At 41.0% G+C, this 26,431-nt stretch overlaps 1 protein-coding gene across 12 annotated transcripts in view; it reads right to left on the minus strand.

Moving 5' to 3' along the window:
- Positions 1–26,431, minus strand: part of LOC131124836 (adhesion G protein-coupled receptor L2-like) — a 111,109-nt gene that overhangs the window by 61,858 nt on the left and 22,820 nt on the right. For all 12 annotated transcript variants that reach the window (XM_058065680.1, XM_058065686.1, XM_058065681.1 and 9 more), the window contains exons 2-3: positions 23,800–24,010; positions 5,119–5,332 (exon numbers count right to left, since the gene is read on the minus strand). In XM_058065680.1, the coding sequence (XP_057921663.1) occupies positions 5,119–5,332; positions 23,800–23,875 (290 nt within the window). In that variant the 5' untranslated portion in view covers positions 23,876–24,010. The remainder of the gene's footprint in view (positions 1–5,118; positions 5,333–23,799; positions 24,011–26,431) is intronic.

The following is a 26,431-nucleotide window of genomic DNA, read 5'->3' on the forward strand; positions in this document are numbered from 1 at the left end:
TGGCTACCAGTAGCTCTTAAACACTTTTCAAGTTGCTCTCCAAACGGATATATTCATTTATTATCAACTCCAATACAAAAGTGGGGTTTGGCAGTAGTCCAGAAGTCTTTGGGAATTCTTGGGAGTGTAACCAATCACAGCAGAGTGAGCGTGCCTGGAGGCGGGCCATGGGTGGAATAAATTAAAACAGACCATTTTGGATATCCAAAGAAATACAGCTGGAATAGGTGCAGATTGTGGAAGATCTAGAAAGCTTTCTATGTGGGTCATTGTGTGTAACTGCTCTATGGAAGTCCATAACTCAATAAAAAAGGGCAGAAAAATGACCATAATAGGTCCAGCAGCATAAATATCCTGATGGTTTTATTTGTTGACATAATAACATCAGCTGCCCTGCTCTGACTGATTTCTGCAAAAAATGTCGGCGTTTGGAGATTAACATAGTATATATGGAATTTCATATATGTATATACGTAAATACCTACTTAGCTATTTGAAAAAGGTGACCTAGTCAGCTGAAGTGCCCTGTTTAACGCTGTGGAGCAGTGAAAAACATGATTCCTACCATGCTTGAAGACGTGAAGAGCTCCTTTCACGTGTTAAAAATCCACTCTGGCTTTTGTTGAAGCAGATCTTTTAGAGCTTCCTACTTAGATTCAAAAGGGCAGTTGAGTTGTGGCCGTTGCATGTGATTGCATGTGTCTATTATTGCACTGAGCTCATTTTCATGGCAGAAACACATTTCCCAATATTGGCTATTCCCTCCAGCTTTGACCAGGCAGAAAGATTTATTCACGCATTTATTACTGGGTCAGAGAATAGGTGGCCACAGAACAGAGGCAAATACCAGACAGCATAAAAGCACCTTATTTGGGCTGGTGGATCATTTTAGTGGTGGAAAAAAAATACATTTCTTCAGTCATGGTAAAAAATATATATATATATTGGCATGCCAAACACGTCAATATTTTTAGCAAAAAATGATAAATTAGGCTGTATGGAATTTTGTATTTCATACAGGTGTGGCATCCATGGCTGTAAATCAGTCAATGAATCTTTTATAGCGAGTGGGGATCCAATGGAGGTTTTGTAGTCATTGGAAGTGGCAAATTCAATATCTCTAGAAGACCCTTGGAATTAATTCCAAACTACAGACATAACGCCACCCATGCTTAATACACACTTCACGACACGGTTTGATCAGGTCATCATGTGTGCCTGTAAATATCGCAGGAGCCCATAGGCCTATAAACAGCATTTTTGCCCCATATTATGGATATTCCTTTTTTTTTTTTTTTTTTTAAATCAAAACATATACAACCATTGACGAGTATAGGTTCCCAACAGTGGTTTTCAAGAACAGATTGTCCAAAAAAACAACATTTCTAAAAAAAAAAATTAAATTTAACCGTATAAAAACTGAAAAAAACGTAAACAAATACAGTCTCAAGAAGCGGCTGACAATTTTGAGTCAGTGACATCAAAGCAGGAAGAGGCGTGATGTAATACTTGCACTATGTTCAAATGTTGCCTCCCTTTAAGCAGCTGGAGGAACCCGCTACATCTCCACTCCCTATAACGCTGCTTGCTAAGTCTTGCCGATTGATCTTTAAAAGAGATTTTGAACAGCTTAGGGAAGGCCCTTTTTCTCTTCCCGGAGGACAAAGCAAGGTCCATAGAAGGGATACTTGGATAAGTTTGGTATGGAAAAACGTGATTGGGCCCCAGTCAGAACCCAATCAAACACATGTGACTTCAGCTACTCTTATAAGACTTGAGCTCAGTGAGCATCAAAAGGCAGAATTTGCTTTCTTTTTGCTTGCTTTTAGTTTTTTATCTGTACCACCACGAAATAAATTAAAACAGAGCATTTTGGTAATTAATTTAAATACAGTGGGAATAGGTGTAGATTCTGGAAGATCTAGAAACATTTCTGTGTGAGTTATCATGTGTAGCTGCTTTATAGGAGTGCAGGGGGCCAAAAATGAGCATAATACGTCCCCTTAAAAAGACACTGTCCTTCGTCGGCTGAAAACTACTTTTTTTTTTTGTAATCAAAAATGATATGAACACCACCGCAGGCTAGCATATGATACCAAAAGTCGAACAGACTCAACAAATGTGTCCATATTTGTCACAATTCAAAGCTGAACTTTGGTGGTCACACGCCTGGTTCACACACTCCCAAGCGTTCCTGAAGACTTCCGGACTACTGCCGAACCCCACTTTCTAATTCTGTTGGTATTAGAGGTCGTATTAATTGAATAAACAGTTTGGAGAGCTATTTGAAAAGTACTTAGGAGCTATTGGTAGTTTTTTGTGGGACTACCTGTGTTAAAAAAAAACTCAGGTAGACCACTGACTGGTGGTGGGAAAAGGCTATTAGCAACTCCATGCACCGGTGAGCTTGGAATTTTGTTCCCACTCCCTGTATGCACACTCTATAATGCTACACAGACAACCGCTTACTAACATAAAATTGTTATTTGGTGGGTGTTTCCGTGGGGGGTGGGGGAACCTACAGCTTGTGCTTGCTGTCGGCACACTGTGACATCACAAAGACCTATTCTCTGAAACTCATCGTTTAACAAAACTGCTTTGAAATTGGAACAACTCAGAAGTCAACCAGCATCTTGGATTACATTTTTTACAAGCAGCCCAACTAATATTAAGGCCTGCATGCATCATTTGCACAAAATAGGGCTTTGATGAATATTCTGAAGCCTAACTAAACTGCATTTTTATGCAGACTTCCCATTGTTTCTGTACTCCCTAATCTTACACGGTGACTTTGTTAATCGCCTCGTGGCGCTATTGTCAAGTGTTGTTTTCCCAATATTATCTGTGTCTTAATGTGATGTATTTCAAATTTGTTTTTGAAACTTGAGGGACTGACTGAAGTCGGACAAAGCCTTTGGGCTGTCGTTATCACATCAGCTTCAATTACAGTCAGGAGCCCGCTCCCCTTGATCCCAATCATTAGGATAATTCTGGATAGGGCTTTGTGGTTACGGCTCTTCTCAAAGCCTTTTTTCTCGCTCTCAAGGGAACCTTCGCCGGAGATTATTTTTGAAGTGCGGCTTCCTTGGCGAGTGAGAGTTTAACTTGTCAACAGATGAGGTGTGCAGCGTGGCAGGATGCAGCTGACCTGAGGGGCACGGACGCTGTTAGAAGCGCGCTACTGTGCAAGGCTGCCGGGACGCTCAATGTAAATTTAGAACGACAGGGTGAGACGCCAATGCCCCAGCCTATTCCCAAGCTCTGCTGGGGCATCTTGTGGGAGTAAATAAAGCGGGCGAGCCGTGGAAGATAGTGGGTGGGCAAGCTGAAAAGGGGCAGGAGGGTACAGTAGATAGTGAGCAGCAAAGTTCAGCTTCTATTTGTGAATATTTCACCCGGTGCCCTTTAAAAAATACACACCTCTGGAGGCCAGCTGGAGAGTTGCCGCACCATCGTTTGACAGCGAGGCAACATGAGAGAGGCTGACTGGGATGAAAGGCGGAATGATGAGTATTGCTTCCTACCTGAGGCAAAGTCACTTCAATGCAGTACAAGTGTACAACAAAGCAAGCCCAGCGCCCCAGATAGGGAATTAGGAGGGTGCTTTGGCTGACTCACAGTCTGTGTTAGCACCACAATTATCACTCAACGGTGGTGGCGACAACACGCGGCGGGTGTGAAAAGTGGCTACGGCAAAGGGATGTCAATTTCTGCCTGTCATGAATGAACAGGCGTTTTGTTTTTTTGCAGGAAATGCTATCTTTATGAAGTAAAAACCATTGGTCATTGATAACCGCTATGTGCCGTATTGACCTCAATACAAGAAGACCCGCAATGTAAGATCTATTCATGGCCAAATATAACAACTGGTAGATGCTTGGAAATCGTTTGATGACGCATCGATCACATTTAACTTAATTATCTTCATTATCATAACTCACAGCTGCATTACTCCAGGTCACTGGTGTGCGTGAGTAACAGGAAGAAAAGCCCTTTCACACAACCAAATCATAATATTTCACCTGTTTCCAGAGCCCTTACAGAGGTGGAATACTCAACAGTTTGAAAGAGTATACTTATAGGTATACACACGTATACACGCGGGGGCATGATACTGGGCCTGATACCAGACAAACCATGTGATGATCTTATTATCACATACTATTTAATCATGAGCTTATTATCACGTACTAATTAATCAAAAGACCATTTTGTTTCCACAAAATGTTCAGTTTATTACATGTATTATATCTAAACAGTGTATACACAATTGGTTTTCCCTTGGTTTTCCGACTTGTATTTGCATTTTTAGATTTTTCGATCATTTCAAGAGTGTCCTCCTCATTATTGGTGATAAAACGTTCCATTTCTAATATTGTATTTGCTATTTTCCCTATTTGTCTTTCGCCGGGAGTGTCAACCGCTGACATGTTGACAGAACATGGCAGCAAAACAAACGCTGTGTGCTCACGCTCGTGCGCTGTTCTCTGATTGGTTGTTTCACGGGCACGATACCAGAGCAGCGCGCGCTGAGTGGACAGCTACGGGGGCTGATACTGGACATGGTTAAACTCTATATTTTATCAGTATCACTGCCCTGGGCTTTGACACAATATCATTTCGGCCTTTTCCCGTATCATTCATGGGCGGTTTCTGGGGTACAGGGCCAATTAATACTGTAGTATGTGATAAAAAAAAGAGTATAGTAAACCGACACTTACTACTCATGTGTTGGACCAGTCAAAAGTTTGGAGACACTTTCTAATTCAATGGAATGTAAAAGTGTCTGTAAACTTTTGACTGTTACTGTGGCAAAAATATATTTTTGTTCGACATTGAGCTCTGTAGAATCTTCTTTTACACTTTTACATCCGGTGCGAAGTTTCACACAACTTCACAGTAATTAGCAATCAGATAATTTAATTACTTTCACTACAACAGAGTAGGAAAAGTGGAAGGTGTTTCTTCACAACTTAATGGCTCTGATACTAGTGTGGACTGCTTTGCCGTTTATATAGAACAGCAAGTGGCTCTTGTGAAAGGAGCTTTGGAAACATTAAAAAATTAAATAAAAAACAAATGCATCCGATTTGGATGATGCTAGTTGATGTGTTTTACCTTTGTGATATAATCTTGTAGGCATCAGGGAGATAGCAGTTGACATTCTCCATCTGGAACGGGTCGGCATCACAGATTTTGTCATCGGTCCGCCCGTAGTTGGCTGTCTCGATCATGATGACATCACTCCCAGGGCAGCGTAGATCGATTGCATATCCTTCGCACGAAAGCTCCCGCCTGACCAGACCAAAAGGCAAGGCGGCACGGCTGAACCCTGACGACAGCAAAGACAGAAAGGAAACTCTGAGCAAATCATTTACGACCTCTGCTTCAGCACAGTACGACCTCAAATCATGCGGTGACAAGCCGTAAAATAAATAGGCAACAGGCGTCCGTGTTTACCGCAGTTCTGAAGGAGAGGTCACTGAAGGCAACACAGGCATACGAAAAGACAACAATTTATTTGTTGACTAAAAGTTAAAGCCACTGGAGACTAATGGTAACCTCGTAAAGTCGAGTCTACGGTGCATCAAGATGGCCACCCCTCAGGACAGTATCGATTGCAAAGCTAAAGCTTGGACCTCAGGATGGAGGCTTGTTTGTTTTTCTTTGCTTTCCTTCCTCTGCAAAGTCAAATAGAGAAAAAGGCTGAATCCCGGAAGAGTGGAGTGTAAAATAATCTTTTTAACAGTGCCGTCAATTGAAGGGTGGACTATCCGTGCAGGATCAGAAGTCCATACATGGAAAATTGAAGACGGGAGGGCAGCCAAGTAAGTGCGTTAAGAGGGAAAATGAGTTTTTTCATTTAAAAAATGAACCTCCTTCCAGGACATTAGCGTGCAATGGGCTATTACTTAGTATTTCTCTGGTCTGGATAATAAAACGGCATTTCAGAAAGAGTGGCTATGGAAATGTGAGGGGGGGGGGGAAGAAAGAAATATAAAATCTATTATCTAGGGTTGAAATTATCTAAAGTTTTAAAAATGCAGCTGTCTGCAAGTCTGAAAAAAAACAATTAGGTGAAATCTAAGTAGAACATGCAAATGTGTTCCATTTAAGATGTGCAAGCAGAGAGCTGCATGAACTGTCAATAATCGCCGTTGTTTGCTGCAATAGCGAGCCCCTGAGGGGGCAGCCGACGTCGGTATTTTCTGCTGCGCTCTCTCCTAATTAGCCCTCCTTTCAGTCTCTTACCTTTCTATGAAGCCCCATTGGCTTCCCAAGTTTTGTATTGTACTAACACTCGCCACCCCAGGTTCATTTTGCCCCCTCACTCTAATTATCCTCACACTTTTGACAGTCGGGGCCCGACGCAATTAGGATTGTTTGAAATGCTCAAAGTTTGAAGTGATTCCGGCTAGAAATTCCTCCCACTGAAAGGACGACCCCTGCGTCTGCAAGTCATTTCAGCCCGCTGTGCCTGCCTCGGCTCTAATGATATTCTATGCCCGTCTGTCACTGTGACAAACACAGATGTTTGCCAAACGTACACGGTTGAAAATATGCGGTTGTAAAGGCAGAAATCACAGCACTCACTCACTATTTTTTTTTTCCTCCTTTGGCTCCATAGACATGGTAATGGTTTATTTGCTTTCAGACATGTTTAACAAGTTACATGAAGGAACATCATGTGTTTTATTACTATTAAATAATGATAGAGAGGATAAATTGAACTGCTTCTTCAACTCATATTGGTACATTGAGTTCTTTGCTCAGGGTGTTCCATAATTTTACTCCATACTGACACGCTAAAGGGCATGTCTTTAAAATAACATGATCGGTGTCAAGGCTGGCAGATTCTGCTTAGCTCCACTGTTTATCGCCTCATTAGGAAACACCGGTGCAGCCCAACAGTACGTGGAGGGAGGCTGTGGGGTCACTCCATCTATTCCAGTAACAACCACAATTACCTGAAACCTTTCGTAGGATCAGCCCAAAACGGCGGCTGATAAAACACAGCGCGGAGTCGACGGCTGAAAGCGCCAAACACTAATGATCGCCGGGTCTGCCATTTCTCATGAAGGAAGTGACGGGTTTATCACAGCAGCTAGGAAGAGCGCACAGAAAGAATGCGATTCATTGGGTGTTTTCAGACGGGAAGGACACACAAAGCATGTGCATCGTCTGGCTTTGTGACCTCTTTTCTCGGGCTGTCCATTCGCGACATGGCACATCCATCAGAGCTCTAAGGCAAGATGGCATGCTGTCGTCAAAGGAGGCCCCGCTATTGATTATCTCGGTGGCCTCCACTCTTCTCGGCCAAACTGCAGATACTCTCTATTTCATTAATGACTGTCTTGTTGATGTGTAATCCAACAAGTCATGCTGTCATGAAGTCATGAAGTCAGATTAGGATGTTTCTGGCGCCCTCTGTGGCTTGTGGTCAAAAATGTATACATGGTTTCAAACACCAAATGTGGCCCGCAGAACACTAGTTTGAGGCCCCCGCCTTGATATGAAAGTTTAATGTTAGTGCGGCCCGCGCAAGTTTGATATGGATGCTGTATGGTATCATGTACCCACAAAAAAAATTATTACGTTTGATTAATGTTCATGTTAAAGGTTAAATAACTGTTAATAGTTATCCTCCCTATCCGTGTGGAAGTGGTAAGTTTTTAGCTATTTAAGTTTAAAGGAAATAACTTGAAGGCTACCATTTAGGTCGCTAGCTCTCTAGTTTGCGAGTTAGCATGTGTCTCAAGACCCTGCAGTTGCGCAATATGTTGTAAATAAGAAAAGTATAAATGTGACTATAGTCATGTTTTGTCATGTCTAAAGGGCTCTAATAATGCTTTGTTCATTTTAATCTGAAAAAAATTATTTGTCTACCCACCAACTATATGTGGTTTCTTAAGTTTTTATTATTTGCTGTTTTATTATTGTTATTATTATATTCATTTATTACTGATTGATTGATTTTCTTTATTCTTGATTTGTTTATTTATTTGTCATCTTATTTTGTGCAGAAAAATACAAATTAAGATATTTGAGAACAGTGGAATGTTTTATCAGAGCTTTTATAGTAGAAAATCGGAACCAAAGCACTGAAAAAGTTTATATATTTTTCTGTTTTTAATAAATGCGTTTTTTGTTTTTCTTTTTGAAAACCTGATGCAGCCCAGCCTTGCCCAGACCCTAGCTCCAGTAGCCCCCAGGTAAATTGAGTTTGAGACCCCTGCCCTAGGACTTTCTCAATCTGTGGTGGGCTGCATGGGAGTGCGGACTGCCGCCACTGTGTCGTGCGGATGGAAACAAAGATTCCAGAAAGTCGTAATGTGAGTGATCACACACGCTGGCATGGCATAGGTTTAGCTTGCCACAAGCTGTTGTCAATTGACTCCACATTTACCGTATATTAAAGAACAAAGTGAACGTCTATTTTTATCTGTTCACATAGATTCCGGTGCATTTTTTACCAAAATAAAACACAGTGAAACATTTCTATGACATTTTAAATAGTTTTCAAACTAATTGTGGTCAATATGTGCGTAAATAATAAGCTCTATTGCATATATAGCCATTCATACCATATATTAAATATATTACATATAGAACTAGCAAGGAGACATGGTAAGCTTGTTTTTTTCAAACTTTTTTTGGTGTCATGCGCCGTATAAAGTAAAGGTAGGCAAGATGCCCTCATCCGAGGTTTCGTTTGACTGCTCAACTTTGGAGCCATCGAGGATAGAGACACAAGGGTCACCCAGATGCAAGAAAAAACTGTCACGGCAACTGCAAGAAAAAAAAATCCATAACATAATCCCTTTGTGTGTAAGGCGGAAAAAAATCAAAGAAAAGTGTCCGGACAATCGTTATCTCCACTCCAGATTAACACTAAATGACACAATCAGTGAGAGAACGGGATATACGTTATATAGGGAAGTTTTGTCTAATCTCCATGGCAACCACTTTGCCTTAGCTATAATTGGCTGTGATCCTTATTCTTGCCCTTGTTGACATGAAGCCTTATCATGCATTCTGGTCAGTGAGTGACTGTGAGGAAAGTGGCTTTGGAGATTCCTCCCCCTGACCTGCTAAGCCTTCGATTGAGCTCAAGAGAGCAAAGCCAGAGTCGGGAACGCTGCTCAATATGTTGCATTCAGGGATGTTTTTCCCCCCCTATTTCTTCAGTTGACAGCCCGTAATTCACGGGTGAAAATCCCCCCCCTCATAATACACATTTTGTTTTCTATCAACGCCCTTGAAATTGGCTCAGATGGGTTCATCTGAAAAATTCCTCATGCATCGTGGTGCTTTTAAAACCTGGAAATAATGGAGGTTATGTGTCAAGATTTGGCCACTTGGCGACTGCGTCCACCGAACCACAACCAACACACATCTCCAGGTTCATCTTTGAGTGGCCGACCTTTTAAGCCTAACTGCCTTAGGATAGAAGACGCTGGGAGGTACAACTGGTGGAATGTTTGATCAGTCTTGGGAAAAAAAAAACGGGACGGTTTTGGAGGGTAGACAGAGTGACGGGGCCTGACGCAGATGAAGTGCAAAGGCGTTGCTTGAAGCTTGTCATCCCCCATTAAGCTTCCTTTGATTGGCCTTTGTGGTCCTGGAAACGGCAAACAGCTGCATGCAAATAGGCATGCCCCCCCACACCACCACCACCACCCTCAAACCGGGCCTCCATTGTTCAGGGCTTGGGTTGACAGAGACACTTTCTTTAGAGCATAAAGGAGGGTGTAGGCTTTAGTCAAATAAGAGTACCCCCGCTGTGTCCACAGCAGGGGTACTTCAAGACTGTTTGTCTATGTATGTATGTTTTTTTTTTTGGTTTTTACAATATTGCTGCTAGTAGTCAACATCTTGGGAAGAAAAGGGGGAGATATGACAGTCATGCCTTGCCTCGAAAGGGCCGGAATTCCTCTGTAATCCCATATCCGGGATGGTCTAAGACTGCATTTTTCTCTTGAAATGAAGATTTCTGATGGGAATTTGGAAAAAGTAGGACAATATAATGCTTAAAAAACATGACTGAACTCTTGATAGCAGGTAATAAAGTACCGTGGAATCTGCTCAATGATTCTGGTTCTTCCCTTTTGTGGTAGCACCAAATCACAGAACACAAAAAATCCAAAGAAAAAGCAAAACACACAATGTTTTCCAACTTCCTGTTCTCTGGTAATCATCCCAGTTCCCTTAACTAGTCCTCCCTGGTGACCTTCTGTGGTGGAATAACACAAGAAAGCCAAAGAAAAGGCCAAAGCTGTTAGTGGCTCATGATGATTGGCTTTTAAGCCATGGTAGCCACGTCTACATGAGGAGTTTTTCTCTTTCCGAATGACCTTTCCGAAAACAATGGTCTACATGGAAAAGAATATTCCAATCGCGTGTCTACATGTGCCGCTATAATCAACCAGAATAGTCAATGGGGCATGCGCAGTAAAGCGTAAACACCAACATCAGGTGATACCGACTTCCTTGAGTTTTTCTTTCACTTGTTGGAATAACTCCGTATTGCCATTTTTTTGTTTGCCGTGCGTTGAAATTTAGTTTGAATCAAAAACAAACTTTCTGCAGCAGTCCAGTGCCGATTGCTCGCCTCCATTTTTTTTTTAAATCGAAGAACGTCTCGAGCTGCGTGTTACGTCATATCTCAGCATTCGCTGAAAGAACGCACCCGGGAACAGGGAAAAATAAAGTTCAATCTTGCTAATATTTTATAATTAAGCCCGGCACATGTTTTATATAGATATGTATTTTCTTTTTTAATAAAACTGGACTTGCGGATGGCGTATAGAAGGGTTTAGATTCTGTTCCACAGATGGCGGTGATGTACACGAAAGCTGCTTGCCAACCGCCAATAAACAACAGAAGAAGAAAAACACCACGAAGAAGAATGCAGTCTGACAACTTTCCATTTGAGCGGGTACAAGATTAAGATATGCCTTTATTCGTCCCTCAGTGGGGAAATTTGTAAGACACCTCAATCGGATTGGGGAAAGGAATATTCCAACCCTGTGAATCTGATTAGACATTCATTCGGATTGGCACTTTTCTTCCGGAATGAGGTGTATGCAAAGGTTACATTCTTTCCGTTTAATGCAGTGCAATTAACCCAAATGGAATTGGAATATTTGGGTCCATGTAAACGTGGCTAGTGATTCGATTTCCTGTTTTGTGGTTATCATCACACTTTACTTCGTGAGCCATTCTGTGGTGGTACACGGAAAAAACACTCAGACAAAACATGCAAAACAGCCCAAGAAAAAGCCAAACATGCTTAAAATTTGAGATGCCAAATGTGGCCAAAATGTATTTGTGCCAAATGGGCACAGGATTACGTTAAAATCCATGTTTCTGCATGCACGCATACATGGACTACTGAGGCATAAATAGCCGTATTTGCACACGCCCACAATCGCAAGGAATCTGCTGCCGCCGCCTAAATATTCACACAACTTGGGCCACGCATGACTGCCTACCACATGTGAGAGACGCCCAGGAGCAGGGTGTGAGATGAGAGAGGAGATTTGGGATTCACCAAATAACACCCGTTGTCAAATAACACTGACAACAACATCTCCTGTATCTAGTTTGTTCCAACTGTTAGATGAGGCTAAATACTAGGCATTGTTGACTAGCGTTTCCCTGTTACACTTAAGTGTCTGCTCCGGCTACATCTTCTTGGGAATTGTTTCTAAAGACAGTGTCAGACACGACCACACTACCCGCTGCTACATCCGCCCTTTCCCAGACGACTGCTATCAAACACTCAGGATTCCGATAGGAGTATTCAAAAATAGAAAGCTGCTATATAGAACCCATCAAGTCCATTTGGGGTTAGATGTGGAGCGCTACATGCATTATTTGTTTTTATGGCTGTTACCTTCCCTGAGTCATCCTTCAAATGTTTTCCTGTTATAAACAAACCAAAAAATAAGTAGCAGGGTGAGAAAAAAAGTGCATGTTGTCTTGTTGAAGGCATTTAAAAAAAGAATGCATTTGTCATTTTGCAGAGGCAAAAAGCGAGACAGACCTCGCTGCCACCTTTTAACTCTTCAGGGGGGCCCATTTGGAGGGTGCACCACTGTTATTGTCACTTTTTTTTTTTTAAGTAATTTTGCACACAGACAAGCGCATCATAATGATGGATCGTGACGACTTTTTGGCCCTGATAGCTGTAGCTTTAGCTTATGGGCTACCAGTGAGACATCACAACTGTATCTATGAGTTACAAGAATTATCGGTCATAAATACACTACAAAAATGTGTTTTTAATACCACAAGATGGGACATTACAACACAACTCTAGAATGACACCAATTTTTTGGAGCAACCCAGGAGTTTCTGAGCCATGAAGCAACGCCAAAGCAATGACACCATGAATTACAATCATAAAACATTTGATTCTAAAAGGGGAGCGGAGTCAGAAAACACAAATATGAGCGTAATAAGAAGCTTTGGAAAAATTATGAATGATGCATTTTTTTCCAAGTCTCTTCCAAAAGTGACAAAAGTACTGTGCACATTTACCATAATGGAATCTCTATATGCAAGTATACAGTCAACATCTGTAGACTAGAAAATATGACTGGAAAATCCATGGCTGACTCACACTGCATATTTAATTGAATGCAGTTCAACCTCCCTTGATGTAATACACCATAATTCCAAATCAGACCAAATTTGCACAGAAAAGTATTATTATTTGTAGTATTATCATTATCATTTTTTTTTATTTAACCCCTAACCCACAGTGCCCTGCAATGTAATTTTGCTTAATTGTAGCAATTTTTTTTGACCAATCATGCTGAAAATGTACACACATGTGCTTGTCAGTCCCATAAAGGTGTGTACAAAATTTTGTTGCTGGTCTACGCACCCTGAAGTCACAGTGTTTTGTATAGTGCATTGAGCTGTGTGAGAACTTTCAAGTCAATCTGACTTATGCGGTTTCATATATATATATATATATATATATATATATATATATATATATATATATATATATATATATATATATATATATATATATATATATATATATATACATATATATATACATATATATATATATATACATATATATATATATATATATACATATATATATATACATATATATATATATATACATATATATATATATATATATATACATATATATATATATATATATATATATACATATATATATATATACATATATATATATATATATATACATATATACATATATATATATATATATATATATACATATATATATACCAATAATATATATAGTGTACAGCATTTGTCCAAATAAATAGCACAGACACAGTAGGGGTGCATGATTTAACAAATGTTCACCATTTTGTGTTCGGCAGTTTAAGAGTAGAAGATGTAGCTTCCACAAACTATCCATGCATCCATGCATCTTCTCAACAATCTCGATATCCTAATTTTTTCTACACATGTCACACTTTAATACCCAAAAGTTGACATTCTGTCTCGTCGACATGGCAGATTATTTTGGTTGTGGAAAAACTACTCAGCTGCAGATGCTGCAGACTATAATGAAAGAGTGCACTGTATAATGACTGCGTCTTAATTCAGCTGCTTGAATCACAGTTTTTTTTTCTTCTCTCAACCGTCGATTGGGTGGATCATCCCTGACCCAGTGGGCAAACATCAAAACAAAGCAGTAGCAAAGAAGTAAAGCGTCATTTCATCACTAATACGTCTAATCCTATGCAAATGCAACGAGGGGCGAGGGTTTAATAAGTAAAATTAATTTGAAGAGACATTAACTAAATGTAATGGCCTCTAACGATGTGCCCATCGGCCTATCACTCAGCTGAAGACACAGTGTAATTCAACACCTTGTATCGTTTGCGGAGAAAACAAACCTTTTCAAAGATACAAATAACTGTCACCAAGGCTAAGCAGTTGAAAGGCAAAAGATGCTCAGAAGATGAAAAAGCGCAGATGCTCATAGGAGAACGCCGCTCTGACAGAATTAGTTCATTGCTTGCTCAAACTGCATGTCTGTTTGCAAAGGGGAGTTGATGAAACACAGCGAAACAGGTGAGCGAAAGAAACTCCACCGAGTGCAGCGTGGATATAGTTTCACGGGGTTGATCTGCCCTCGCTGATGGTCAACTCCCTTCAAAGCTCATGTTTGCGCCCCCCCCCCTTCCACTTAAAAGCCCAGCTGGATTTTCCGCTCAGAATCAGTCAGGTGCCTCCCCCAGGGTGGGGATGGAGTGGAGGAAAAAAAAAAGAGAGGAAGGAGGGGTGATTGAGTTTGTCTCAATCACATGTCTCTGCCCTTGTTTGCCAGGTCAGAGTCTCCTCACATCACCTTCTGAAGCCCCCCCCCACTCACACACACACATATACAGGCCTGTCTGTTGTGTGGAACCGGGCCCAGGAGGCTTCTTTGATGAGTCACCCAGGCAGGGTGTCAGCACAAGTTACAAATTGAACACAGATTGAGCCTGAGACTACAAGACCGAAAGGGGAACAAAGATCATGGCCTTGAAACACCAACTAAGTTCTTACATGCTAACGTACAACAAGCTGCTTTTCATTCACATGTCACAGTCAAAGTCGAAATACTGACTGTGATTTTTCACACAATCCCGCACAGCTGCAAACAACAGCTTTGGAATCCTAAACTGGCGTGTTAAGTAGCTTTCCAGCCTGCATGTGTTCATATGCAGTATGCACCTGCTTACAGTTTGCTTGGCGTTTATGGACCAAGACCACTCTGGATGTTGACGACCGCTTGAGGACATCACATCTGTCAAGAAGGTTTTGTGTGTTAAGTGGCAAGCAATTTCCAATATAAACTTTTAGCGCACATGTGGATCAATCATTTTGGTTGCAAGACATAACTTGTATGTGATTTCTGCACTTCCTTTCTGAGACTCTCCAGTATTAACTTCTAAGCATCTCATGGACTTTGTCACAGAAAAGGACTACTTTTGCTCATAAAGCGAATTCACATTGCACAGTATTTACTTCTCGGCATGTGGTCATTCGTCACAGTTAAGAGACTAGTTTTCTTCAAGAGGAGACTCAAGAAGACTCATTTAATTATAGAGGAGACTGAGGGCAAACCCACATTGCATTGAATGCTTTGTGAATTACACAGGGGGGATGTTGGTGACCTGTATTTACTTCTCGGGATCTCGCCATTTTTCACACTAAGAGATTAATTTTATTCAAGGAGACTGAGGGGCAAAACCAAGTTGCATTAAAAGCATCGAATGAATAAAAATGGAGATGTACAAAGGTCTCTGTAGAGTGTTTTGCTATTCATCACAGTGAGGAGACACATTTTCTTCAATAGGAGACATCAAATGTGTCATTCACTTCAGTGAGTATTACCATGGTGGAAGATACTGTATCCATGCAATGTGGCTTTGGAGCAGGTCTGCAGTCTGTCATCCAAGCTGAAGCATGCAAAGGTGAAAGAAGCCATTGTTGCCTACCAACAGTTATAACAGTGTATGGCTTCTTCTTCTTCTTTCGCCTTTTCCCCTCAGGGGTCGCCACAGCAAATCAGTCGCTTCCATCCAACCCTGTCTTCTGTATCTGTCTCTCTCACACCAACTACCCTCATGTCCTCCTTCATTACATCCATAAACCTCCTCTTTGGTCTTCCTCTACGCCTCCTACCTGGCAGCATCCTTCTACCAATATATTCACTATCTCTCCTCTGGACATGTCCCAACCATCTCAGTCTGGCCTCTCTGACTTTATCTCCAAAGCCTCTAATATGTAATGTGATCATATCCATCCTGGTCACTCCCATTGAGAACCTCAGCATCCTCATCTCTGCTACCTCCAGTTCTTCTTCCTGTCTTTTCCTCATGTAATGTAATGTTCCTCTGATGTACTCCTTCCTGATCCTATCCATCCTGGTCACTCCCAATGAGAACCTCAGCATCCTCATCTCTGCTTCATTCATTCATTCATTCATTTTCTACTGCTTATCCTCACAAGGGTGCTGGAGCCTATCCCAGCTGTCTTTGGGCGAGAGGCGGAGTACACCCTGGACTGGTCGCCAGCCAATCACAGGGCACATATAGACAAACAACCATTCACACTCACATTCATACCTATGGACAATTTGGAGTCACCAGTTAATCTAACATGTTTTTGGATTGTGGGAGTACCCCAAGAAAACCCACGCATGCACGGGCAGAATGGCCGATGCCAAGTTCGAGAGTGGAATCAAACTCGGGTCTCCTTGCTGTGTGAGAGATAACCGCTCCTCCGCCATGCAGCCATCTCTGCTACAGTGTATGGCTAAATAATAATAATGTTCAAACTGCTAAACTATCAGGAAAGTCTGTGAAAAAAATGCACACACATTCCTCTGCCCCCCCCCCAAACCCCCACCCCCACTACTATCTCTGCAACACTGACCACTTTGACTGACTTGAGCACGATGACCTTGCCCCACTCCCTTCCACCAGCATTCCGTTCAATAGCGGCAAAAACAGGAGCGTTGATAAGAGATACACAGCTGGGGGAGATCTTGATGACGGACAGTTTCCTGCCCCTCAACCTGGATGAAGCCATTGTGCCAGCCCGCACACTCATTGGGCATAGATGCTACATGAGAGGGTCAATAGCGATAGCATAAGGCAAACAAAAGCGCTCTTTGTGCTCCACTTTTCGGTCTGGCTTTCTTCTCGTGGCATACTTATTCAATTTCCTGCACGGCAGGAGAGGGCTTCCTTATCTGAGCCCGTTTATACCTGCAAATCGGCTGGTGGCCTTTTGTTTGCAGGTGACCCACCCCTAGGTGACATTTAATTCTTGGACCACAAAAAAAAAAAAGTGTAGTCATGCTCTAAGGCACAAGCACTCAGCCTGAGGAGATTACTAATACAGTGAATGCAACAGAGCTGCATTCATTGCTTGAGGAGAGAGCCTGTCAAGGGAAAGAGAGTCAACACACATCATTCGTCTCATTCAAATCATATAGGAGCACTTGTAGTTAAAAGTGAGTCTCTGAGAGTAGGGATATGAAAGAAGTCTGATGTTTTATTTGCAACACTTGACTGTTTTGCACTTAAATATGCTGTCAAGTCCTCAAGCAAGAAGCTCTAATTCGTCCAAAATCACTGCTGCTTCTCAAGTATTGACTAGAACTAGGAGAAGAGACCGTAACGCTGGTCTACACATTTCGATATGCATACTCGATCTGCTTTTGTGATAAAAGTGGCTAAATCTCATTTATGTTGATAAGATGAACTGAAAATCAACTGATAACTGTTCTGGTTAGCTAATGTATTCAATATATTTAATGATATTGTTTTATATAAAAATTTCATCTGTTTATACAACAGGTTTAGGCATTCTTGGTTAATAATATTTATATTTAGAAAATATTTAAGTTGTACTTAAATATCTTAAGACCGTTGATTGAATATCTTATGAAAAACAAGCTAAAGTAACACTTAAAATAACAAAGTTCTTTTTTCAGTACCAAAGCAACGCTTTTTGGTGGTAGGAAAAAGCTTCTTTAATCCTTAATAAACAAAAACATTTTGAGCAAACACTTATACAATTGAGCGACCCAAAGCAGAAGAATGCTTAAAAAATGTCACTTCTAAGTACAGAAAAAATAGTATTTAGAGCAACAGACTTTGCTTGAACATCTCTATTTATGTGTGTTTATTTAGCTTGTTTTTACTGAAATTAAATTAGCCGCGACCGGACTGTGAGTGCATATTAAATGAACATGAAACCTAAACCCAACAGGTTGCTTGCTACGTTTGTTAATATGTTTGTCTACACTCCAAACCAAAATTACAAGTACAAAAAAGTGTTTGGGGGGGGGGTGAGGTATTATTTGAATCCCTTCTTCCTGCTTGGTTTCATTTGTTATGACAGCTGAACCTTAGCAGCAACTTACACAGAGCAAATACTAAATTCTGCTTTGGGCTTGTAAGCCGGACTCATCTATTATTTGAATTAGGCTGCCTGGAGAGAAAAAAGTGGAGACAGCATTTAAGAGAGGAAGGATTGAGGCGGGCATCTGCTCCGGTGTTTGTACAACTTGTTACTAGTTGGGCTGTGGACTGGGAGATGCCGCAAGTGAGATTTTATCGAAAAAAAAAAAAAAAAAAATTTGATTTCCACCATGATAGATGAAGTATTTTCTCTTCTAACAGGACACAAGCAATCATGCCTAGACAGAGTGGAAGTTGAGGTCGAGGGCAAAGAGGCCTGCTTTTGCGTTCCCATTTTGGATTAAAATATGACTGCTCCTTGTGCCTCATTGAAAGTAAACGCAGTCGGAAAATTGCTGTTATAAACGCTAGATGACCCCCATCAAGGATCGTATTGTATTTCATTTTCTCAGAGTGAAACACCGATTTATGCTTCTTTGGCTCATTTCAGTTCCACTTTCTGTTATGATTGAAAACTTTCACTCCGTCATTATTAAAATGGCGTATTGTTATTGGTATGGAGCACCGAATTCTGAATCACTGACAAAACTTTGTGGGTAAACATAAAGCGGGGGTAAAAATATAATAAATGTGTCAACATGGCGTTAAATCTGGATGAATCTGCACACAAGCCTGGAAAATGAAACCCCTGCGTCATTTGTTTGAAAGGCTTCCAGTTATTGGCTGTTCATCACGGTAAGGAAATTAATTTTAGTGCGTGAGGAGACAGAGCAAAACCATGCCGCATTGAACGATATTAAAACAATAAAAATGCAGGAGAAAACGAGGTTCCCCTGTGTTTACTTTCGGGCATCGAGCTGTTGTTCGTCACAGCAAGGACACTCAGTTAATCTGAGAGGACACTGAGGGCAAACCAAATTGATTGCATCAAAAACAACAATCTTTAATATTTGCTTTTTAGTATCTTGCTGTGCATCACATTAAGGGGACTCTATTTATCAGAGACAAGATTGGGGGCAAAACTACATGCATTGTGCAAAAAATAATGACAAAAATGTCCTGTGGTTCCTTATTATTATATATCGCTCCGAGAAGAGATTGAGGGCAAAACCCAGTCCCATGAAATACAACAAAAATGTAGGAGAATCCTGTATTGAAATACCTTAGTGTTATTGTTATGGAGCAGAGAGCGCTGATAAAACTGTATAGGTAAACAGGTGGATAAAAAGACAATAATTAATCTGGAGGACGTTGCACACAAACCCAGATGATGAACCCTCTGCCTCATTGCTTGAAAGCCTTCCAGTTGGACGGAGTATGGAAGGCTAATGTATCAGGGTCCCCCCTCAGCACAGAGATTGACCAGTCATCTGTGACTCTCCCATGGTTTCTCTGATAATTCATGATTGCCCCGCCACGGAGCCACTGCATTCAATATGAATTCTAAAATGGCAAGCCAAGCATATCAATGGATGACAGACTGTGGACGTGGATGGCCCCGAGCCAGTGAGGAGTTAACGCACAATAGCTTCCCCCCCCCATCGAGTGGAAGCCCAGGACTGGAAATACCAGTGTGGCACGAGGGAGGCTCTTCAATCAGCACAATGCATGGCACTGCTCGAGACAAATGTTGTGCTGAGACGTGTTGTTAACCTTAACGACCTTTTTGGGGAGAAACGCCAGTGTGCTGCTATGCTTCTGACAAGCGAGGAAGGTATAGTAGCGCTTAGGGAGGCACAAAATGTGAACGGGGGAAAAAAAAGGCAGAAAATCTTCCTCCTTGTTATGGTGTTAATTAAAAAAAAATGAAACACTTTTATGGTGCTCATCCCTGTGCTAGCACCACTGCTAAACAAACATTTGCTCTTTATTCTGCAGCGACGACACAACAATCAAACCATTTGCCTTTTAAACACCCAAGCCAGCCAAGAATGTTGACAAAGACCACAGGAAGTAATCTCTCCTAAATCTGCCCATTCTTTACTTTTTAAGTCTCAGATTTCAGCTTTCAGTGGCTCACAATAGGTATGCGGCTGTGCACTTGTGGCTGCCGCCTCACACTCTTGTTTGTCTGGCTTTCTTGTCATATATCTGCAGAAGGAAACAGACACCATACATGCGTGGTCTACTTTGGAGGTGTCTCGGTTTGTACTTTGGGTTATGTAACGGCACTTATATGCGGCACATTCGATCACATTCGAATAATGAGCGTGAGAGGGGAATTTAAACAGACGTCTCAATAAAGTCACAGTCGTCCAAAGTCGTAAGCGCAGAACTACCTCTACTTAACATTTAATAGACTCTCAAGGGTCTAATAAATGTGATGGAGCAAGGAAGGCATCCACATATATACTAGTATCATAAGAGAGAGGACCGCTTAGACTATTTCTTAAAATACAACCATCTCCGTAATGCTTATGATGCTCACAGCAGTCATTTTGACACAGGACACATGCAGGATTACTCAAAAAAAGGCCTACTGATTTTTAAGTAGAGAGGCGGTGCACGGGTCATGGAGGCAGCCATAAAAAACGGGTGACGATCTGGATAACAGGCAGACAGAACTCACACTTCCACACCTGTTTGTTCGTCATTCTCTAAGAACCAGGAAGTGGCCTACTAAATAACAAAACACATGGACTAACAAACTCAAATATAGCACACTTCCTTTGTCCGCACCGCTGAGTGACATTGTGTATATATTGTGTGTATATATACACAGTAATCCCTCATTTATCATGATTAAATGGTTCTGCCAAGTCGGATTCCTTATTTATAAATCAACTATTATCATAGAGCATAAAATGCCTGTTTACTTTAAACCCTGCAGTCACCTAATATACACTCATATTACCCAATATAGTAGATATAATAAGGAAAATAAGCATGTGTGTGTTTCTGTGTGTCTTCCAGACATTGTGATGTCAGGGATTCAGAGTTGACTTTTAGCTAAAGTGTGGCCACAACAGTACCCCAGGTTATTTTTAGGATTATGATGATGATTATTATTGTTAACATTTTGCCTGTTCTGTGATAATTCAAACTGTGTAGGCTACAGTTCATTCCTTTTTATGCTTTTCCACTTTTCTGACCTGTAAATGTTGTTAGAACATTGTATTGCCGTGTTAAACGATGCCAAAGCGTCGGATTATGAGGCTTGTACATTTTGGAAGTGAGCCCAGGAAGAAATTTTGGATGGCTCAATGAACTAAAATACAAAAACCATCTAAAGAGGACCTATTATGCCTATTATTGGCCCTTTGTATTGAGTTGTGGACTCCTATAGAGCAGCTAAACACAATAAACCACACATTAAGCTTTCTAGATGTTTCAGATTCTGCATCTCTTTGTGTAGTGTTTCCTTGGATTCCTTGCTTCCGGCCTGAAGGGTCTGTTTAAATTATTTCACACGCGGCCCACCTCCATGTACACGCACTCCACTAGTGCCGACTTCGGTCCTCTGGATTGTGCCACTGAAGTGCGTGATTTGTATGAATGCATGGAAAGTATAGGTCTTAACACATATTAAAAACAATGCGTCAAAACATTCATCCCGACTGTATTGCCTGTGCTATTATTTTGCTGACTAACACACCGCATGGTGGCGGTGACTGACAATCAGACTGACTTGAAATTTCTCACACCTCTCAATGCGCTGAGATTAAAACACCCAGTGTAACTCAATGGTGTTTCATCATAAAGCCATAAAATGGCTTTATGAAGTTGACTAGGAAGTTGAAACCACAACTGCTACAAACAACTGCTTGGTTCAATAAGAAACTGCTATGGAAACAGGAGTTGAGAACAGTCTATGTAAAAAAAATTACTGAAATGGATCAATAATTTGAACCATGATCTATACAGGAACACCACTAACCTCCTTAGATGGTCAAAGTAGGTCATAAAACCAATCTGATTTGTTTTGGTCAAAACTTGATTATCTTCTTCCCTTTCACAGGCCAGGAGGTCAATACAAACAGATGTTTCATTGGCTGGAACCAGAGATGCTAAGCTGGAGAATTCTTAGGGTAGCTTGGGATCCCCAGGGTATGACAGGCCGAAGGTGAAGTGTATACTAGATAGATTGTGATAGTTTCCAAAAGGAACACACACACATTCCTTATTGATGAACGCTTCATATGCATTCTTTGCACCGAGGACCCACACATCAGCTGAAACCCAAAACCTGGCATTTCTGCATACCAAAGCACTATTCTGTCTTTTAAGTGTTTCTCCAGGTCTGCTTCACTCTACCTTCAAGCAAAATCTGACATCTCGTCTTCAAAAACTGCAGTAGTATTTCTTTGGAAGACTTTTTGTTGAAAAATTACAGCCAATAAATGCATGAAAGGCAGCTTGGATCGCGTGTTCTGTAGCTGTTGGATGCGATGAAAAGTAAATCTATCACAAAACCAAAAAGAGGCAATGAAAGAATCCTAACTAAAAAGAAATGCACTACTATACGTACTATAACCCACAATCAATGCTTGGCACAAAAGCGTGCTATTTGGGTTTACTTTGTTTCATGTACAATGGAAATGAAAAGGGGTACTGGGAGTGGAGCTGTAATGATCGTCATCAAGCAGCATTGGTGGTTTTGATGGGATGTAACAGACGGGAGTGTTTTGTGACAATACTTGTAATTACAGCCATCAAAAGTGAGAGAAAGAGGCTTTGCATGTCACTGCAGACAATAAAACACTGAGGCGTTCTTGGCACTGAATTAAGGGGCCCTGCTTTTGATGGTGACAGGTAAACCGGCTGCACGGAATTTCTTTGGGCGGTGATACGATATGCGATTGCCGCATCTCAAAGAAGATCGCAGATGCAACCTTTAAAGTTGCATTCACTACAGATACAATATAATATAATGATATTATAGCTTTACATATACTATTATGTATTTTACATGTAGAAAACAACGTGAAATACCGTATTTTCCGGACTATAAGTCACACTTTTTTTCATAGGTTGGCTGTTCCTGCGACTTATACTCCAGAGCGACTTATAAATGAAAAAACTGTAGACTGGACACCTTTTCTGTTCATGTTTATTTTTTGTGTGTAGCTCAATAACCATTGTGTTAGCATATCTTACACCTATTCAGCCTGTTCTCTATTCTTTTATTGTTACAACTTGCCTTCCAAGAGGACGTAATGTCTGTTTTGGTCACGTGGTTAAACTAAATTGGGAAGTAGTAAGACTCAGGTGTGATTATTTGATTTGAGGTATTTTAAAGAATATTTTTCTTGATTTTGGTTGGTTTGTTGTGCTTTGGATGTTTTTCATGTTCGAAATAAAGGAGGGGGAAAAATAAATAAATAAATTACCTGGAAAAAATGTGACTTATGTATGTTTTTTTTCTACCTAATTATGCATTTTTGGCCTTATTTTGACTTATAGTCCAGAAAATAAATAAAAACTTATGTTTCTTATTTTCTTTATCAGATTGCTGGCACTCACAACTTTCTTTGGACCCATGGAGTGTTATTTAGCAGTTGCAATCAATAAAAATGAAGAGTGACTCAGCAATGCAGAGAGTGTGTTGTTTGGGCACTTGATTTTGCAGAACAATAAAGCACAAGCAAAATGACTAATTTTAAACCCCAAGTGTGAATACAGCTTACAAGATTTTTACATACTCTGGATGTGAAGCATGTGTCAGTAAAAGCGGCCATGAGGGTGTCAAGGAATTCCTAATGAATAGAGCATAAAACCTTTATAGTCTGAGGGGTATAAACTTTGAAACCTTGCTGCAAAGCCGCGTTTCAATCCTTTCAGTATGACCATAAGGCATTCATAAGCTGAATAGTAAACTGCTTCTTGAAAGGTTGGCCAGAATCTCATTAACGCCACCACGGTAACTCACCTTGTGACAAGTGGCAACAGCAGAGCAGGAGGAGGAGGCAGGCAAGGAGTGGACACCTCCGCGGTGAAGAGGCCATTGTGCCTTGTTAGCAAGCAGTCCAGAAGCCGAATGGCCAATAAGGGTGGTTTGGAAGTATTTCAGTGGCAAGATCAAGAAGCAAGAGTAAAGTCAACGATCTGTGGTTCACTGAAATCGCCGGTCATAGTCTCATCTGCAAAAAAAAAAACACACAAAAAAGGCAGCATTAAAATTGAGCAAATTGAGCATAATTATCATACCAGCCTGCAGTGTTATCTTGCATTTGGCTTTTTACGTGCAAGCTTTGGTGACATTATTGCAAAAACACTAATCTGGATTTAACATTTGCACACTTGATGCTGCTTAATGGTTTTACGTCCGCTCAGCTGTCAGCTGTCGAACACACGCTCAACTGCAGTGTAGCTGAATTTTCTAAATCCGTTTTTAAGTATTGAGGCTGGTCACACTCATTGACATTGAAAGCCTGGATTTTACATGTACTAGTATAGTCCTGTGAAAACATTTGTGATGCACGGATGCATTGGAGCTTGCTAGTGACTCGGCTAAACGTCTTAAAGTTACAGTGAGTGTTTTGTAGAGTGTGAGAAATTTCAAGTTAGTCGAGAAGCACAGTCAACACAGTAAGCAAATTGGAGTCTGTGACTTCTGATACTGTAGCATCCACAGCTAAGGCACAGAAACAGAGCAACCTAACTTTAGTATGTGTGTTTATTTTTGCCATGTCTAGCCGTGTATCCTCAAGTGTTTGGGGGCACGGTGGCCGAGTTATTAGCATGTAGGCCACAGAGTCAGGAGATCAGGAAGACCTGGGTTTGAATCTCCGCTTGAGCATCGATGAATGTGAATGCTTGTTTATCTTTATGTGCCCTGCGATTGGTTGGCGACCGGTCCAGGTGCCTCTCGCCCAAAGACACCCACAACACTAGTAAGGATAAGATGTTACAATGGCAAATCTGCTCAACCAGGGAATGAAAGTACTGGACACCCATACGGCATGCAGTGTTATGTCTCCCTTTTCCAGTAGAAATACACATAAACAGTATATACTATATACTGTACATGTCGATTTCCATTGGAAAAAGAAGGCACAATCCCGGTTGATGCCGTATGGTAACCAGTACTGTCGCTGACCAGTTGAGCGGTTTTGCAATTTGTCACATTTCCAGTGGAAATCCACATATACACTACATGTTGATTTCCAATGGGAAATAATAGTCATATTATTACAACGCCCTTTGGGTTGCCTTTTGTGGAGTAAGGTGCTAATTCATTTTCATTCCCAAGGAAATTGTTTGGGAATGTGGACATGTGTTGCCCCTGAGAGAAAATTACAAAGCAAAGATGAATTAAGTAATATTATATGATTGGATGTTCGGTAAGTGCTTTGAAGGAGTGTCATGACATCAATGTAATTTGGTTGTTTTCTGTCCATAATCTTTTCTCAAAGCTTCTTACAGAAAAAAGACCAATTTTCCAGCAACAATAAGTGATAATAACTCACTGGTGCTAAATGAGAGGCACACTTTGCTCCTTAATTTAAAAAAAAACAAGCTCAAATGTGCTCAAAATGCTATTATGTGTAATAAATCGGAGCAAAAGTCTAATTAAGTGTGATGCTTGTCTCTTAGCCCTTATGGAGTAAATCTCTCTCTCCCTGCTGTTCAGTCATATCAAAGCTTGAGGAAACAAGTTGAACAGAAATGGGAAAACTTTGTCTTTCACACCTGCTAGGGAGCCAACATAAAAACAAAGAAAATTGTGTTCTTGGCACTTATTTGACAGTCGCCAACGCGTCACAAATGAATGCCTCATTCTCCAACTCATCCCTGTTCTACTTTACCCGTTTCCTTATGAGGAAGAGCGAGAGGAGGGAGATGGGGGGGTGGTGGGGATGCTGTCGCTCCGGCAACACGCACATGACTGCTTTGTGAGCTTACTTTTGTCTTCTTCGTTATCGAGGGCGGTGCAAAAAAAAAAAAAAAAACAGCCTTTGTCTGCAGAGACAGCAAAAAGGTTGCAGGCTGAGACACACGAGCACTGCAGACAGATAAGCTGCTTATGAGAGTCAAACACTAAGGAGGAATGGGTTTTGTTGTGTCCTACGTAAAATGCCACATACTCAAACACAATGAGACATAACACATAAATGCATGTACGCAGGATTTACATGCAGTTTTGTGTTGCGTTTACTAGGAATCAGTCATGATTCAGACGATGAAGTAGCTGTACCCATGAACCATAGATGTGTAGTCAGTCCTGTGTGGATACACAGCGGATGCATTTTACTCACCATGGGTGTGTTGTTGGCCTTGTGTGTGTGTCTGTGTGTGTATACATCATCGATGAACAATCCAAACAATCCAATCCTAAACTTGCTAGATATTATTTGTGGCACATTTTGCAGGGTGCAAAACTTACATCACTCTCACAAACGACAGACATGCTTGTTGTGGATGCTGCATCGGCCGATATCGCTACCGTGCTTTTTCATTGATATCGTCGGATCCCGATCGGTACCCGATCGATCAGAGCACCCCTAGTATATACATGCAAAACTATACCCACGTCTACAACCCGCAAGGCATGCTGGGTA

The sequence above is a fragment of the Doryrhamphus excisus genome, chromosome 3 (genome assembly GCF_030265055.1).
Source record: "Doryrhamphus excisus isolate RoL2022-K1 chromosome 3, RoL_Dexc_1.0, whole genome shotgun sequence".
In the NCBI taxonomy this organism is placed as follows: domain Eukaryota; kingdom Metazoa; phylum Chordata; class Actinopteri; order Syngnathiformes; family Syngnathidae; genus Doryrhamphus; species Doryrhamphus excisus.